Source organism: Neolamprologus brichardi, chromosome 15 (genome assembly GCF_056152115.1).
Source record: "Neolamprologus brichardi isolate AB-2024 chromosome 15, ASM5615211v1, whole genome shotgun sequence".
NCBI lineage: Eukaryota > Metazoa > Chordata > Actinopteri > Cichliformes > Cichlidae > Neolamprologus > Neolamprologus brichardi.
In genome coordinates this window covers 38,462,079-38,478,579 of record NC_142118.1, presented here as the reverse complement: position 1 = coordinate 38,478,579, position 16,501 = coordinate 38,462,079, and the positions used below count along the sequence as shown (strand labels likewise).

At 40.9% G+C, this 16,501-nt stretch overlaps 1 protein-coding gene across 6 annotated transcripts in view; it reads left to right on the top strand.

Annotated features, from left to right (window-relative positions):
• ptprfa (protein tyrosine phosphatase receptor type Fa) overlaps window positions 1-16,501 on the top strand; it is a 385,498-nt gene that overhangs the window by 219,000 nt on the left and 149,997 nt on the right. For 3 of the 6 annotated variants that reach the window (XM_087852895.1, XM_087852893.1, XM_087852892.1), the window contains 3 exons: window positions 4,356-4,373; window positions 8,491-8,601; window positions 14,833-14,844. In XM_087852895.1, the coding sequence (XP_087709021.1) occupies window positions 4,356-4,373; window positions 8,491-8,601; window positions 14,833-14,844 (141 nt within the window). The remainder of the gene's footprint in view (window positions 1-4,355; window positions 4,374-8,490; window positions 8,602-14,832; window positions 14,845-16,501) is intronic. The other 3 variants (XM_087852896.1, XM_087852897.1, XM_087852894.1) reach the window with 1 other exon arrangement.

Here is a 16,501-nt window from a genome sequence, read left to right as displayed (position 1 = left end):
CCAGCGCCATCTTCTGTTACACCAAACGTCAAATAAATAGTCCTTGTGGTGCAAAGAAGAGAGAAGTTTTAGAGTAAGTGATTCCTGAAAACAATGAAAACACTAAAGACTGTCCTCTTCAAAAACTTTCCAACAACAGGTGAAACTTCATGTTTGTTATGAACTGACTACCAAAAGGCAAAAACCAACTTAAAACTTTGCTTAACTTCTACTGTGACTAAAAATAGTGGATAAGGATGAGAATAATACGGACTTTGAAGTCTACAGGTAAAAACGAAATCGTTGTTGTTATTGGATACTGCTCCTGATGCTGGGCTCAGACTCCAGCCATCACGGTCACATCAGGATAATGTAGGGCAGGCTGAGGGTGACAGTGTGCATGGCAGTAGATGTTTTATCCACCAGGGAGGGGAAAGACGACCATGACAGAATTATTTTCTGCTGTGATTCCTTCAATTCTGTGAGTTTGAGTAATCAGGCATCAACAAGACGGCATCACCTTAGTTTAAAGACCTATAAAGAGTAAGGATCACGCCAGTGCAGCTGGATGGAGCTGTGAACACAGCAACACAGCCGTAGTATCTGCTTGTCTAACCAGCCTCAGGAGCAACATGCAGTCTGATTTGTCTCCAGATTTTATGACTCTGTAATCGGCTGATCTGAGTCAGCGACCACCTCAACAGATAAAGATGTTGTGTAGTCTGAAAGCAGCATCATTACTCCGCATTGAAACCGATACATCAACGTCAGCCCCTCTAACAGTCAGATGATATGTTGGGTTTTTGCTTCATTCTGCTTGGAAAAGGAAACAAAGCTGGAGGTTTTACAGCTTCACACAAGGACTCTGATGTTCTCAGCTGATACATGAAGAACTGCACTCACTCTTGGTGGACTCTACTTCAGAAACAAAATAATCCTTCCAATCCAAACATTGTGAAAATATAATAAAACCGTATTATTTTTCACAATGCTGCCCTGAATCTGTCATAACAGACTTCCTGCTGCAGCGGATCCGTCCAGCTGTCAGGCAGCTGTGAGAGGGAAGTCATGGCAGGTCTCGGTAATGTCCAGCCCCGCTTTCTGGAAGCTGCTGATGTCTCCTTCATCGGCTGACGGGGCCACACAGCTTCCAGGGCTCCTCCTCTGCTCTTTCTCACCACCTGTATCTGACACTTTGTTTTCCTGTCAAAGCGGCTTGGTTTATTATCCAGATCAGGAGGATCTGCATAGTAACCATCCCGCTCTCGTCCGTTTGTTGCATATGACCTAATATGCTCAAATGGTCCCTTTTACGTACACCCGTAAACTACAGAACGAACAGCAGCAGGATGAACAATTAACATTATGTAAATTTGAGTGTTGTGTTTGAATAACAACAAGCTGTAATTATAACTGAACTCTCCTTAACAGCGTCTTAACCAGCTTCAGGGGTGAAGATGAGGTTCATGTAGCTGTTGACCCGAAGTTTCATTCACCTGCAATAACAGTTTGCTTAACTGCAGCTTATTAAAATCAATTATCTCCATTAAAAGAGGAACTGTTGGCAGCTGTCTGCTTCATGTGCTCTCTGCAGCCCAGAGTCTTTCATGTTATTAGGATTATTATATATATATATTATTTAGAATTAAAGATGTTTTAACAAAGTGGAAAGTCCACTCTTTGCAGATTCATGTGTGCATTTCTCAAACAATTTAGTGTGCTCAGAGACTTCTTATGTGTCTGTGATGCAATAACGATGTTCACTATCAGACAGCTCCATTATACGTATAATCATAGGCTGTATATAAAAGATGGACACTGCAGTTATGGTACCATCTTTAGACACAAGCCATCATTTCTCCAGTTCTGAGAAAGTGACTTGCCAGTTGAAACTTAGGCTACGTTCACTCTGCAGGTCTTAATGCTCAAATCTGATTTTTTTGTCTGCTCGTTCACACTACAAATAAAATGCGACAGCAAACGCGCTCTAGTGTGAACGCTCAAAGCCCGCATGTGCAAAAGAAGACGTCACACACAACGCGCTCTGTTTAGACCCAGAGCAACAGTATTGTTTGACTGATGGCCGTTAATATAAAGACTTCGGACTTTACGATTTTTGCTTTTCCAATTTTTGCTTTAAGTTATTAATCATTATCCATATTGCTGTTTAAGAGAGGAGCGGTGCTTCAAAGGATAGTTGCAGATTTCTGTCGCTGATAATTGGCGTCTGTCTTGTGTCGGTGACGTAAAAGACGGATTTAATGCGACGTGACCATCAAACAGCAGCTTTCTAAAACATCAGATATGTATCGGATTCAGCACCACATACGAAAGTGACCCAGATCGGATTGAAAATATCGGATTTGTGCCGTTCACACTGTCAGACCATGATCAGATATGAGTCACATAGGGTCAAAAAAATCGGATTTGATGCGCTTTCGCCTGCAGTGTGAACGTAGCCTTTGAGTTTTTTAAACTTTTTTCTTTTAAATACGAAAAAAGTGTTTAGTGAGGTCACAGATCTAATGAGCAGTTGGGTCATTTTGTGTTTGGCCACTAGAAAGAATAAAGATTATGTACTGGCTTCATTTTACACCTCGGAGTGAAAGGAGCGCATCGTTTGTATTTAACCAGGAGGGTTTGTGTGCTTCTTAAAAATAGAAATACTTCATCTCTCGTGAAATAAATAGGACTGATACAACCTGGTGAAATCAAAATAACTCAGAACTCTTCAGGGTTGAATTATAGCCAGAAAGTGGAATAATTAGTTATCGGCAACCGAACTTTAAGCGAGGAATTATTGATTGAACCTTCACATTCAAACTGCTGGAACTGGCCTAAGAAGCCATTAGAAGTGTAGCGCTCAAGCTTCATGTTATCAGACAGTGACACACTTATTTACAGCCATTTATGATAATTAATACATTTGTTTAAGAGTTATTATCTTTTATTAGCTATTGTATGAACATACTATCTAAACTATCTAAAGGGGAGACACTAAAGAGGAACAGGATGAAACCACTGAGCCAGTTTCTGCTTTTGGAATTCTGGAAATCTCTAAAAGCAAGAGAGAAATCTAATTATATGAATAAATGGATCAGCCTCTGAAAAATCTTCTGTTAAAACTTTCAGAAAACAGAAGGAAACCAAAGTGTTGATGGGCGACTTCAAGTGGAGGAAAAAGGCTACAAGCCACATTCATCTTATATATTCACATATCCACTTTAAGCACTACCTCTTATCCAGAGACTCTTATTTTGGAATCACTAATTAACATAACAGGATGTCTTTGTACTGTGGTAGTTAGCCAGGATACCTGGAGGACACATATGCAGGTAGAATATGCAAATGCAGAGGAGCATCTGCTCTCAGGTGATAGCAGCAAAATTTTCATTCACATGTGAGGGAAGCAAAACTGTCTCAAAGTTTAAGACGGAGGAAAGTACAAAAAACCACCACGTCTCCCTTTAACTGACAACATTTCTTTATAAAAGACGACGATTTTAATCTTCGTCTCTTGTCATTATATCTGGCTTGACTGTAATGTTTTAAACACAACATTTAATGTATAGAAACTAATGTCATTAAACACAGAAGCATCCATGCTGGGAGAAACAAACCTGAACGCTGCACAGACAAAACACTGATGAGCATTTAGATGACCCAAATAAAGTGACGAGTGCTATACATCTGTAGTATGCTAATGCACTGTGCTAATTATGAAGCTAGTACAGTTGTCAGCCACTGAGGCAGAAAAGTACATTTCAGGACGCCTGCAGGTTTCTGTGCATTGCATCAGAGGGAGAGCAGGCTGCGTTCTGCAGGAGGACATGAAAAAGCACCGCACAGCCTGTTGTTGGTGAATGAGGGTCAAGTGTTTGATAGCTCGGTGCTTTCAGGCAAAAAGCAGGTGTGGGGTTTTATGATCACAACAGGAAGCCAGCTCCGCGGCGCAAATAGCCAGGTGTGCAACTCAAATAACGTGTTACAGTAAATAAGTAGATGCACAAATGACAGACTGGAGCTGTGTGAAGATGCATTACTGAAACGCTTTGTGCTTCCCAGATCTCGTGGGGAAAATAAATCACGTGTCCGGTGAAGAAAATGGTTTTCACTCTGAAAACATTTTCCACAGTTGTCATTTATGAAATTGGTTTTGGTTGAAAATAAACATTGAGTTTATTTCTCCCTCTGTGCCAACACTTGAACTTATTCAGCGCTGAATAATATCAGAACTATTTACAGAGACGATGTTTTTTGAGCAGGGAGAGCCGAGCTTCCTGTTTGCTCTCCTGCCTTCTTGTTTTTCTGCTTCACTTCTTCTCTTTATACTAATGCTTATCTTTAATCTTATTTGCATTCAAATTACCTCACAGGTGGTACACCAATACGAGGTAAGAATGCTGGCTACAGAAAAACATCTACTCATCCTCCCTTCCTCCTTCATCGCCTTCATCCTCCTCTCCACCTCGATGTGTCCCCATTTCCAGCCCTCTGTCCTTTTGCCTGTTCCAACACTTTCTTTGCCTTCAGCACATAATCGTGCACAGGTGTGTATGGTCTCGAAAGAGGCGGTAAAAGGTTTTCAAATTCAGAAAACCAGAAAAAATAATGCCTGTCTGCGGAGCGTCATGAGAACTTATTCTGGTTGAAGTCTCACTTTAAATTTCGGTGCAGCTGAACAGCGTTGAGTTGGACATTTTTTTTATCAAATGCAAAATAATGCATTTTGATATAATATGCAATCGTTTGTATTTTGCTGCTACTTACTGTACACATGCAAGAAGGACGAATGCAGCACTGAAGACAAACTGCAGCTGCTTTCTATCAAACAGCTGATTTACTCCCTTTTCATGGTGTCGTGTTATCAGAGTGGAAGCAAGGACAGTGGCGTGCAGAGGACTCACTAAAATCTAGACTCATATTTTAAACAGGGCCTAACAATTATTATTTACCCTCCAAAATAGATGAAGAATTGGACGTGAACAGTGTTGCCAACTTAGCGACTTTGTCGCTATATTTAGCGAGTTTTCAGACTCCCTAGCGACTTTTTTTTAGAAAAAAAGTCGCTAAAAAAAGACGTGAAAGTGCATATCGCTTTTACTCTCAACAAGCAGCGGGTGCTGTAACGCAGTCAGTTCTTCTTTTACTCTTATGCTGTTTTGTGGATCACAAGGTTTAAAACTACTTATAAACACACACACAAAGTAACTCCACCAGAGTGCCTATTTCGGGTCACTTTTGCCGGTCCAAGCCCGGATAAAGGAGCAGGGTTGGAATTGTGACATTAAAAAAAACAATAATTGCTAAAAGACATTTAATTTGTAGTTCTAAATAAACTCTAAATGCATTTAGGATGTTTTTTACTCACTTTATGTCTCTTCCACGATGTTATTTCTCTCTCCAGCAGCGTAGGTTACAATTACATTAGCATGACCAATTATGCAAATTAGGTGATGACGTCATTTAGCGACTTCTAGCGACTTTTAGGACAGCCAATAGCGATTTTCCTTACTGAGGAGTTGGCAACACTGGACGTGAAGTGTCATAAGGAGCTGTTTAACGTTCGGTGTCTCTTTTTCATTCTGTCAGCATGAAAGCACAACAGTTTGTGTCAATCTGCATGAATTTTCTAATGATTCCTCCCCCCTGGAGTGAGACTGTGCTCACACTGATTACCAGGCTGGGCACAGCCAAAGCACCCAGGAGGTATTGTACTCAGACGCCCAAATCTTAGCGAGCCCTTTCGATGCTGTACTCGGAGGTCTTCACCCTCTCTGACAAACAGAAAGACGCCGTTTTCTTCATCTGCTCTTCCTTCGGTCACTACCCTTCGCTCATGGCCACAAATCAGGGTAAAGCAGACGAATGGTCAGTTGGTAGCATTGCTTTAATGCTCAGCTGTCTCTTCACCCGACTGGTACAATCTTTGCAGTCATGCGGTGAATCTACCTTGAAGTGTAATAAATCCGATAAGCTTCAGATTGGATCGGCCCGTTCCCAGAACATTTCGCTCTTACATGGTTCCCACTCATGCATGCTACAGACGCACTCACATACGGCTCGAGGTGTGAAGGTAAAGAACAACATTCTGTTCAGGGCTTCATACGTTTCTATGTGTGACAAGACGCCTTCTCCTGCAGCACCCGTCAGCCTTTTTGGTGCCAAGAGGCCAAAGCAAACATCCATCAGCTCAGGAGAGAGTGACGCACTTTCTTCTGAAATGCTGCTTCCTTCAGGAGGAGCTGAATGTCCAATGAGACAAACAGTCATCGCTGAAATGGAAATAGAGATGATTCAATCTTCAGCAACATGACGTCTCGCTCCTCAGTCGCCTGGACGCTCTTTGGGAGAAACTTTAGAAAGTAGAGCTCTTAATCAGTATTTTGACCCAAGGATTGTGTGTGTGTGTGTGTGTGTGTGTGTGTGTGTGTGTGTGTGTGTGTGTGTGTGTGTGTGTGTGTGTGTGTGTGTGTGCGTGTGTGTGTGTGTGTGTGTGTGTGTGTGTGTGTGATGGAGAGAACGAGAGAAAGTGGGAGATTTAAGGACATTCATCGCTGCACCATGTCCTTGCATCCCAGATGAAGGTTGTTCCTCCTCCATCTCTGGGCTCGCTGTCTGCACCAGATCCACCCGGGATGTTTCCACACACACGTTTCCTTTTCTTCAGCCGGCTTCACACACCCATCCCATGTTGCATTTCAGGATTGTATTCTGAAATATGTACATTTTTATTTCCCATAGTATTTACTGTGCGCTGCTACGCTGCATGATGTCACGGTCAGCACATAAACCACATTATTACTAAACACATGTTGCTTTCTTTCTCAAAGCTAACCTCACCAATGACATTTTACATGTTTCTAAATGCTATGAAATTGCAAAAGAAGCTTTTTGGTGATTGGCTGTAGATCACCATGTCAGGTATGTATTGTGTGTTTGTATCGCAGTGATCAGTGGAGGTTAGTTTTGAACAATCGGGGGTTTCATGAACATTTTAACGTCTGAAAATGACGAGCTGTTGGATCCCTGGGACACTTTCAGCAGTTAGGCCAAAGTCTTCTGTTTCACTTTCACTTGTTCAAGAATTTGAAAGTGTTTTGATCGACAGTCAGAATAAACAGCTCCGATTGCTTCTCGGGAATCCTGTAGTGCAGCAGTCAGTTTAGAAACGGTGTTGCCAGAAAAACAGGAAATTACATTTCACGGCCAATTGTGTTTAGCAGCACATCGCCTGTTTAGACTTTCAAACAAACGTCTTCAATTTCCAACCATTTGAACAGAAACAGTTTCATTAAATGGAAACTGTTCGTTTCCAGGTTTGTGTTGTAGAGCTCAGCTAATGTTGCGTGATTCAGATCTCACAATGTTCCTTCTTTGATCTTAAATTGGCCGCTCAGTTTATTCTCATTCAGAAAAAATGTTTTGTTTGAAACTTTGGATGTTTAACATCCAAGTTTGGATCATCTGTGACGGAGAATAAGGAACATCAGAACAGAAAAAAGAATCACATTTACATGGTTGTGTCTCTACAAGACATGTTTAGCTAAACTGATGACAGCGACAGCTGAGCCAGTGCGTTTCTATCCCAGGGTGTCGATGCTGCTTCTCTGTCTGATGTTGCAAAGATACACTGAAGGAGTTCTTGTCCTTCAAAGCCATCAAAGAAGAACGAGAGGTTCAAAGAATAACAGTCATTTTCATCAATTTACAAAAACAACTTTACAAAAAAATGTTTCTTGTACTTAGAACTAGTTTTCTCCAACATACCCCTCATACGGAGGGGGCTACATTTTGTTTTGATACTGTTCATGTTTAGCTTTGCTGACATGGAAACTGTAGATTTTAAAGTATCAATTTTAATGAATTTATCTGATAAATAATGTCGTTTGCTTTTGTGGTTAATTGTGGTTAGAAGAACATCCAAAGAGTCTGTGATCCAGTTTTATTTAATGTGGACGCCACTTGGCTCTAATCAGCAGATACCTGTGTGCGTGGCACCTGTAAAGTTTATCTAACCACGTTTACTAGTGTTAACTTACATCTCAGCACTCCAGCCTCTTACTTCTGGCTCCAAAAATGCTAAAAAAATATTCATCTTCAGTAAAATGCAGCCTGCAGAAACCAGGAGGTCACCTTGTGCACGTCCCCGGTTTAAATATGAAGCCTTGCAAAGACTTCATACAAGCTGGGAGTGAAAGGCGTGCTGTCATAAACCTGATGTGTCGCAGAACCGTTACCACAGCTGTGCACATCTGACTAATGTCAGTATTTGAAACCCTGGAATGAGAAAATGCTGGAAAGCCTGAGTCAGCACAAAAACAGCTGATTGTTCAAGTTGTCATAAATAAAAAGATCAAATGATAAACTTGAAGTTAGTTGTTTGGATTCAGATTTGTGCTCAGCCACGTTACGGGGAGCTTTGCGTCAGGCTAACACCTGGACAGTGTGTGTGTGTCTCCACGTGTGCGGTGCAGATCTTAACTGTGACATTTTCACCTCCCTCCCCAGGAGCGCTCCAGATTGAGAACAGCGAGGAGTCGGACCAGGGCAAATACGAGTGCGTGGCTGTCAACAGCGCTGGGACTCGTTATTCGGCTCCGGCTAACCTTTATGTCCGAGGTAAGCTCCCTCTTGACCTCGGCCGCCCCCTCCCTGCTGCCGTTCGGGTCAGCGCCTGCAGCAGAAACGGTGCTCTCTCGTCACCCCCGGCTCTGCCTCCTGAATGCTAACAGGAAAACTGCCTCTCCGGATGTGACTGCAGCGAAAATCCCACCTCCAGCCTCACACTGTCCTTTCCTGATCTCTGCCTCTCTGTCTCATCTCTGTCTCCGGGTGTGATTTATGTATTTGCTCCTCTGCTCTGTTGTTACTTTGCTTGACCTGCCTAACCTCACAGTGACCTGGGGGGATGTTTTGACTCGTCAGGGGTGAAAGAGAGTTTGGCTGCGGTTCTGCCTTTTTGTTTTGGGCCAGTGGAGGTTTTACGTGTGGGGTCTTGCCTCAAAAGGGAAGCTGACACCTTCATGTCGCAAATGGGGAAAAGTGGAGAGGAAATCCCCTCCATGCAGTCGGCTGGATGTAAAGCAGCAAAGCCAGCAGGGTGAAAGGAAGCCTCGGGCTTTCTCTAAAGTCTTGTCAACAAACAACTCAATTAGCCTCAGCCAGTATCAGGTTCTCAAAGGCAATTTTCAAAGCTGTTGATTCATTTCTCCTTTTAATCTCGTTTTGTTTGACAGCTCTCTTTGATGCAGGCGGACTTAAAATCATTTGAAAGCTTCTGCATAATAAATGCAGCTGGTACCAAATCTTTAGTGTTTAACTGGAGTTGTGTTTTCGATCATGTCGAGCATTGCTTCTTAAACCGATGCCCCACAATCTATTTCCCCAGTGTGTCAAACAAAGACAGGCAGAGATGTTTGGTTTTCCCTCACACGTTCATCTCTGTGAAATTCTGTGATTCATCCCACCTGCACAAGCAGGGAGGAGATACCTGCAACGATCCTGCCAGCAAGCCTACATGCCACCGGAGTCAGTGGGTAAGATCTGGGCCCAGTTTCAGCCCTTAAATTTCCGTATCCAGCACAGAACTACAAACAGGAGCCTGGATTTGAGCTGCTTGTTACGTCTGGCATTATCAGCCATTTCTGGATCTACATGCTCCTTTAATTTCAAACAAGCATCAGGGCACCACCGAGAGTTAAAAACAGTCCAAATTGTTCCAGCGCTGTTCTCCGAGGTGGTAAAAGAAGATTCTTCCATGGAAAAGAGGATTAGCAGGTAGCAGAAAGGTAGCTCGCTAGCTGACACCCAGAGATGACGTGCTCTGTTCTGATGGTAGAATAATGCTCGATTTCAAGGATTAAGTTGCAGCGTTCAGCTCGAGAAACATGCAAATGACTTTAGAGACAGCAGCTCCGATTTTATGCACCTGTTGTCTGACGTCATGACCCAGTTCACACAACTCAATGAAACACCAGCAATGTTAGTGAAGCTGACAGCACACAGGTCCTTCTCAGTCTGTGAGGTCATACTGTGGAGATGTTTTTATACTCAACATAAGCAGGAAGAATCCTCACTGAGCAACGAGATCCCCACGGCACAGATCTGCTGCACAAACACTGAAACTTTACTCGACTTCTTGCAGGTTCAGGCCAAAGTGGTTCAAGCAACAAGTCCATAGCAGGACAAAGCAACGTGTAATGAGATCAAACAAGTGCAGATAATCAGATTCAAATCGTTTTTATGTTTTGAGTTTCAAGTTCTCAACATTTGCGGCTGTTCTCCGTTCCTCCACTCAGACTGCTCCAGCAGCTCGGGGCATAAAAGCTAAAAGCTGCCCCCCCATGTGTCCTTTACTTTGGAAAAACTAGCAGCTTTGTGCTGCAGGACCTGAGGGTCTTTGCTAGTTCATACACTGTCAGCATGTCAGACATATATAGTGGAGCAAGACAATGAAGTGCTTTGAAAACAAGTAAAAGAAATGCAGTCAATAAGGTCACTGACAGATGGCCACTGCAGGGACTTTGGAGCTGCTGTAATGTGTTTTCTCTCCTTCTGGTCCTCGTCGGCACTCGGCTGTAGGATCCTGGATTAGTTGGAGAGGATTTATAACAATCTCAGGTAGACTAGACAGAAAGGTTTTGCAGTAGTCAAGCTTGTTGAGTAATTAGTGACAAAGTATTGTCACTAATTAAGATAAATCCTGTATGCACCACACTGAGCTTGCTTGGATATTATAAAGTGAACACATCATAGCAGGTGTAGGATGCTGAAGGTCAGAGTCCAACAGGAAAACAGTAAGGATGCAGATGCTGCAGAAAAAGATGGAAATCAACTCTTTTTTTACTATGTGGATATACGGCAGGAGTTAAAAGATATTTGTAATCATTTTACCACATGTATTACAGGAGGTATTATATAAAATCTAATAGAGCGGACTGTGGTCATTTAATGGATGAATTTAAGTTGTAAAGGAGGGTTTGTGTCCTGTGTTCAATCAGAATCAGTAGCTGCTGGTTTTCGTGGGATTCATGCATGTAAACATCGCTACTTTGATACAAAAGTTTACCAAGAAAAGATCCTGCGAGCCAGGACGGATCCTTGTTTCTGTGTCGATCATAGCAGATTGTGACTGTATCTGAAGTCCAACAGAAAGCGAGGCTCATCAGATCAGCAACACTTCCTCTGTTGTTCAGTCCTGCAGACGTCCTGACAGGAGTCACCTGGTGTCATCTTCTGCAGTTTCACTTTCTTTGGCACGAAACTTTTCGTGTGTGACAAGAATACTGAGGGAAAAGCTTTTTTAAAATGTATTATAAGGTTAAGGTTAAGTATGAGGTGATTTTCCAGTCTTCTTCAATGAAACTGCAGAGCGAGAACAGCAGGAGTGACGATGCTGATGCAGCGTTAATTAAAACGGCACAGAAACAAAACCAACACGGGAAAAGAAAGCAATGCAAAACTGGGCAAAAGACTTGATAAGGCATGTGACTGTGATCTGTATGTGTGTGTGTGTGTGTGTGTGTGTGTGTGTGTGTGTCTGTCTTGAAAGTACATATGTGTGAACAGATGTATATTTTTATCTACTTAACACAGCATGTGCATCGTTTTCCAAATAACAGATCGTAGCACAGCGCTCAGAATAACATGAAAAACTTGCCTTTGGGAACCAAAGAAAACTGTCAGTAACAATCTCAGTGGTGAAGAAAATTCAGGCAGTTTTGAGGACACTTTGTTTGTTTCCACATAAATGTACATATTTGATCTCGTTTTACGAGACGCGTCCTCCACTGAGCCGCCAACGAGAACCGCAGCCAGCAAAGTGAGAACATAAAGCATGTGACTTTCTGTTTCTGCTTTTCAAGGTTCCTGCCTCTGTTGATTTAACCTGTGACCTCTCTAGGTGTGCCAGTATTTGCGTTTCCATTTTCATCTCACACTGTGGCTTCTGAGCAATCACTGCAACATTTGTCACAAATATGTTGCCAGTGTGTCTCTCTTCCTCCCCACCAGTATCTCTCTTCATCTCTTTTTAGTTCCTTTCTCTGTATTTGTCGCTCTGGTCTCGTCTCCACTCAGGTGTCAGTCATATACTTTGACCGTATATGTTACTTCTCATGTCTCAATGCTTATCCTCCTATCTGCACATGAAGACAGCTGCATTTTATTCTTTAACATGCTTTGTTTTCACTTCTTCTTCTGATGGACGTGAGAGACTATTTTGGGAGTGAATGTGTGTCAATATTTAGTCCATGTTTAAGATATTACTCTGAAAGCACAGGAAGTTCTTTAACTTAAACAGATCAACTGGCTTTAGTGTCCTATAGATGCACTTTAACACAACCAAACGATTGATGGGGTCTAATAAGATTTTAGTGCCTGTATAGAGAAAATTGGATAAAAATGCAAAGAGTAATTAATATTTACTCAAAGTTCACTAACTTTGTTGAGCTTTCAAAGCTGTAAAAATAGGGAAGAGATTAAAAGCCGTCATTTAGTATTAAGTGTGCAGTTCCACAGACGTGTGATCCTGTCATTTGTAGGTTAAAGACTGACAGTTGAGCTTTTTTTGTTTTTGTTTTTACAATATTTTCTTCCCAGTAAGTGTCCTCCAGTAAGCTGTGGCACTAATGGATGGCAGTACTGGAAAAGCCTCGTTATTAAGGTGCCTAAAAATGTGTAAGTCAATGCAGCTTATGTAAAGCTTATAAAATATACAGGAAATACAGCTGGTTCTAAAGACAGTGACACAAGTAAAGGTAAAATGAAACTATCATGCTGCAAGTGCAGACTCTCAGCTTTATTTCAAGGGGTTGAAACCATCGAACCACCAAACCACTGGTCATTGCGCAAATTCACACAATCAGGAATAAAATGTTTGTGTTTAATAGTTTGAATCTTTTGCAGGAAGCGTCTCCCTGACACCACAGCTCTTCATGACTCTTTGATTCCAGACTTTTCTGCAGCTCTTTTCTTCGGCAGCCTTCGACTGACAGTCGGCCACTTTACCTCTAAAACCTTCTGGGTTTGTTTTTAAAACATGTTTATTACGTATGTTCCCATCTGCTCCGTCAATCCTGCAGAAATATGCTGATTCTGAGCAGAAGGCACGTCGCCCAATACAGAGCTCACACTTCTGTCATATGTCACATCATCAGCAAACAGCAGTGACTCAGTGCCACTGACAGTCAGACATGTCCTGACTTCGTACTGTCTTCAGCATGTGTTTAGTCAGTGAGTCTATAAGTTTGTCTCTTAGAGTTTTGTTACAGACTGATCTGAAAGTTTCACAGCGTGCTGAACTTGGTAAACGTGGATAATGGTGCTCCCACCTCCTGATAGTGTTTCTCTACCATCACAAGGATCCTGTGATCACTCAGAACCGTTGAGTTGAAATTATTTCCAAACTCTGTACCTGCTGAACAGATGAAGGAAATACTTTAGCCTGGAGGAGTCGAGCATGATGATAACAGACTGGTGCAGCATCTGCAGTGATGCTGGTCCCTCGTGATGAAGGGAGAGCCATCGATTTACTGGTTGATCTACTAACCCTAACCCTTACTGTGGAGCTGTGGATCGTGACCAAAAGACTTGCAGTTAAATGAGCTTCCTCCAGACATGCTCTTAGTTTGCTCCATGGACCGTGGCCTTTCAGGAGAGGCCACAGCAAAGGCTCTGCTTTCAGACCAGACCAGCACCTCCTAGATGAGGGGTTTCTGACACAGCTGGGGCACACAGTGCAAACATTATGACTCTATCTCACTATCCCCCCCAGAAAAGCTTAAGGCGGTGCCTAGGGGGGGGGGAGGTTTGAGTATCTCTACTTACTTCATCCTGGCAACCCGTGGTCAACGAATGTAAAGATGATACCCTCAAATCAAAGCTGAGAGTTTGTACTTTAGGCTCATATTTACTATATAACTGTAAAAATATCAATGATTGTGTCAGTGTCCAAATATGGATCCAGATCAAGTTTTTTCCCACGTACACTGACAATAAAGGGCTCTTCTATTCGTTTCTATTTGTTTCTATTCTATTCTCAATGCTCCTGGTATCTGCTCCGTCTGTGGGTGAGAGGAGCAGATTTACGACTCTGTTACTACAGTTTTTTTAATCAATGTTTATCTTTTCATCAGTGGGTAAAAAATAAAAGTGTCCTTTGAATTGGGTGTTAGCTAATCCGAGGCGCCTCCATAGAAATGAATCTGCTCTGAGTACAAACTGGGTTCATGGTAGAATAATTTCCAAGGTGAGTGTTGGATTAATCCTGTTAGGGCAGCGTGTTTATGTGCTCATTGATTTCAGGGTGCTGTGTGGCTGAGCCCCCCCCCCCCCCCCCCCCCCCCACAGTCAATGAGCAGAATAAATGTGAGCGGTAACACAATGTCTGCTTTGTGTGCCTAATGAAGTCTGGTTGTCAGCAAGCCTCCACCTCCTTAATGCTGTCTTAATTCACAGGCTGCTGCAGCAGTGTTAAAGACAGGGAGAGTGTGACTGGGGGGTCCGGGGGGGGTCCTTACTGTGAGATCTCCCTGTGTGCCTTATTCTTGTTACGTTAGAGTGTATCTGTCATTGTGTGCATGGTGGGTTTGCGTTGGGTTGTTACATGCCATATGGTGTGTGTGTGTGTGTGTGTGTGTGTGTGTGTGTGTACAGGCTGTGTTTCACTCATTAACGGATAAGCAGATATTTGCCTGTTTTACTCTCTCTGTTTCTCCTTGTCTTCTTCCTCCCACTCCTTATTTTGCCCCTCTCGTTGTTTCTTTTCTTTCTTTCTCACTTTATCTTAAATCCCTCCATCGCCATTGCACCCCGCCATCCAAAAAAACCAATCCAAATCTCACCACTCAGATCAACGGGAAGGTTGGTTCTTTCACTCTTTACCCTCTTAAAGCCAAGGCCTGGCAGACTGGAGCCGTGCCGCGCCTGCATCTCGCTTGGCGCCTCAGGCCCGTCCCGGCCTCTCTCAGGACCCCAACCCTACAGTGCAACCACCCTGCCCCTCACCTCCACTGATGTTCAACCCACCCCACCCTGCTTTAATATATGAGCAGCATCACATCCTGCTCTCTGCACCCTGCTTCATTAAAAATGTGAAATGAGCATGTCTTACTTTAAATGTCATAAATCCACATAAAGATGTTTAAAAGGTGAATTTCCCACCAGGAAAGGACGTGGCACTGAGTTGGTGTTGTGAGGCGTTTAGGGAGCTGCTGCCTACAAAGGCAACAAACCTGTAAACCACAGCAAATTGGGAATAAAGATTTCAAATTTGTCCTGGTGAACTTGCAGGAAAGGGAAGATAATTATGATCTAATGCCTGATTAGAACGACAGCACTTAGCCGCGCCGTCTGCGTGTTTAAACGCTGGAGAAGAATGGGCTGCTCTAAAGAGCTCGCTGAACTTGAGCATGTTACTGTAAAGGATGTCATCAGTCCAGCAAATCAGTTTGTGAAGTTTCTTATCTTTAGTTATGCCATAATCAACTTTAAGTGGCGTCACTGCAAAGAGGAAGTGTTTAGGAACCAAAGCAAATCAGCCATGCAGTGGCAGGACACGTAACGTGGGGTCACTGCATCCACATCGTGTGTAGAAGTCATCCAGGCAGTCTGGGCGTCATAGCAACAGCTTATTATTATTATCATTATTATTATTATTATTATTATCATTATTATTATTATCATTATTATTATCATTATTATTATTATTATTATCATTATTATTATCATTATTATTATTATCATTATTATTATTATCATTATCATTATCATTATTATTATTATCATTATTATTATTATCATTATTATTATCATTATTATTATTATCATTATTATTATTATTATCATTATTATTATTATCATTATTATTATTATTATCATTATCATTATTATTATTATTATTATCATTATTATTATTATCATTATTATTATCATTATTATTATTATTATTATCATTATTATTATCATTATTATTATTATCATTATTATTATTATCATTATCATTATCATTATTATTATTATCATTATTATTATTATCATTATTATTATCATTATTATTATTATCATTATTATTATTATTATCATTATCATTATTATTATTATTATTATCATTATTATTATTATCATTATTATTATTATTATTATCATTATTATTATCATTATTATTATTATCATTATTATTATTATCATTATCATTATCATTATTATTATTATCATTATTATTATTATCATTATTATTATCATTATTATTATTATCATTATTATTATTATTATCATTATCATTATTATTATTATTATTATCATTATTATTATTATCATTATTATTATCATTATTATTATTATTATTATCATTATTATTATCATTATTATTATTATCATTATTATTATTATCATTATCATTATCATTATTATCATTATCATTATTATTATTATCATTATTATTATTATTATCATTATTATCATTATCATTATCATTATTATTATTATCATTATTATTATTATCATTATTATCATTATCATT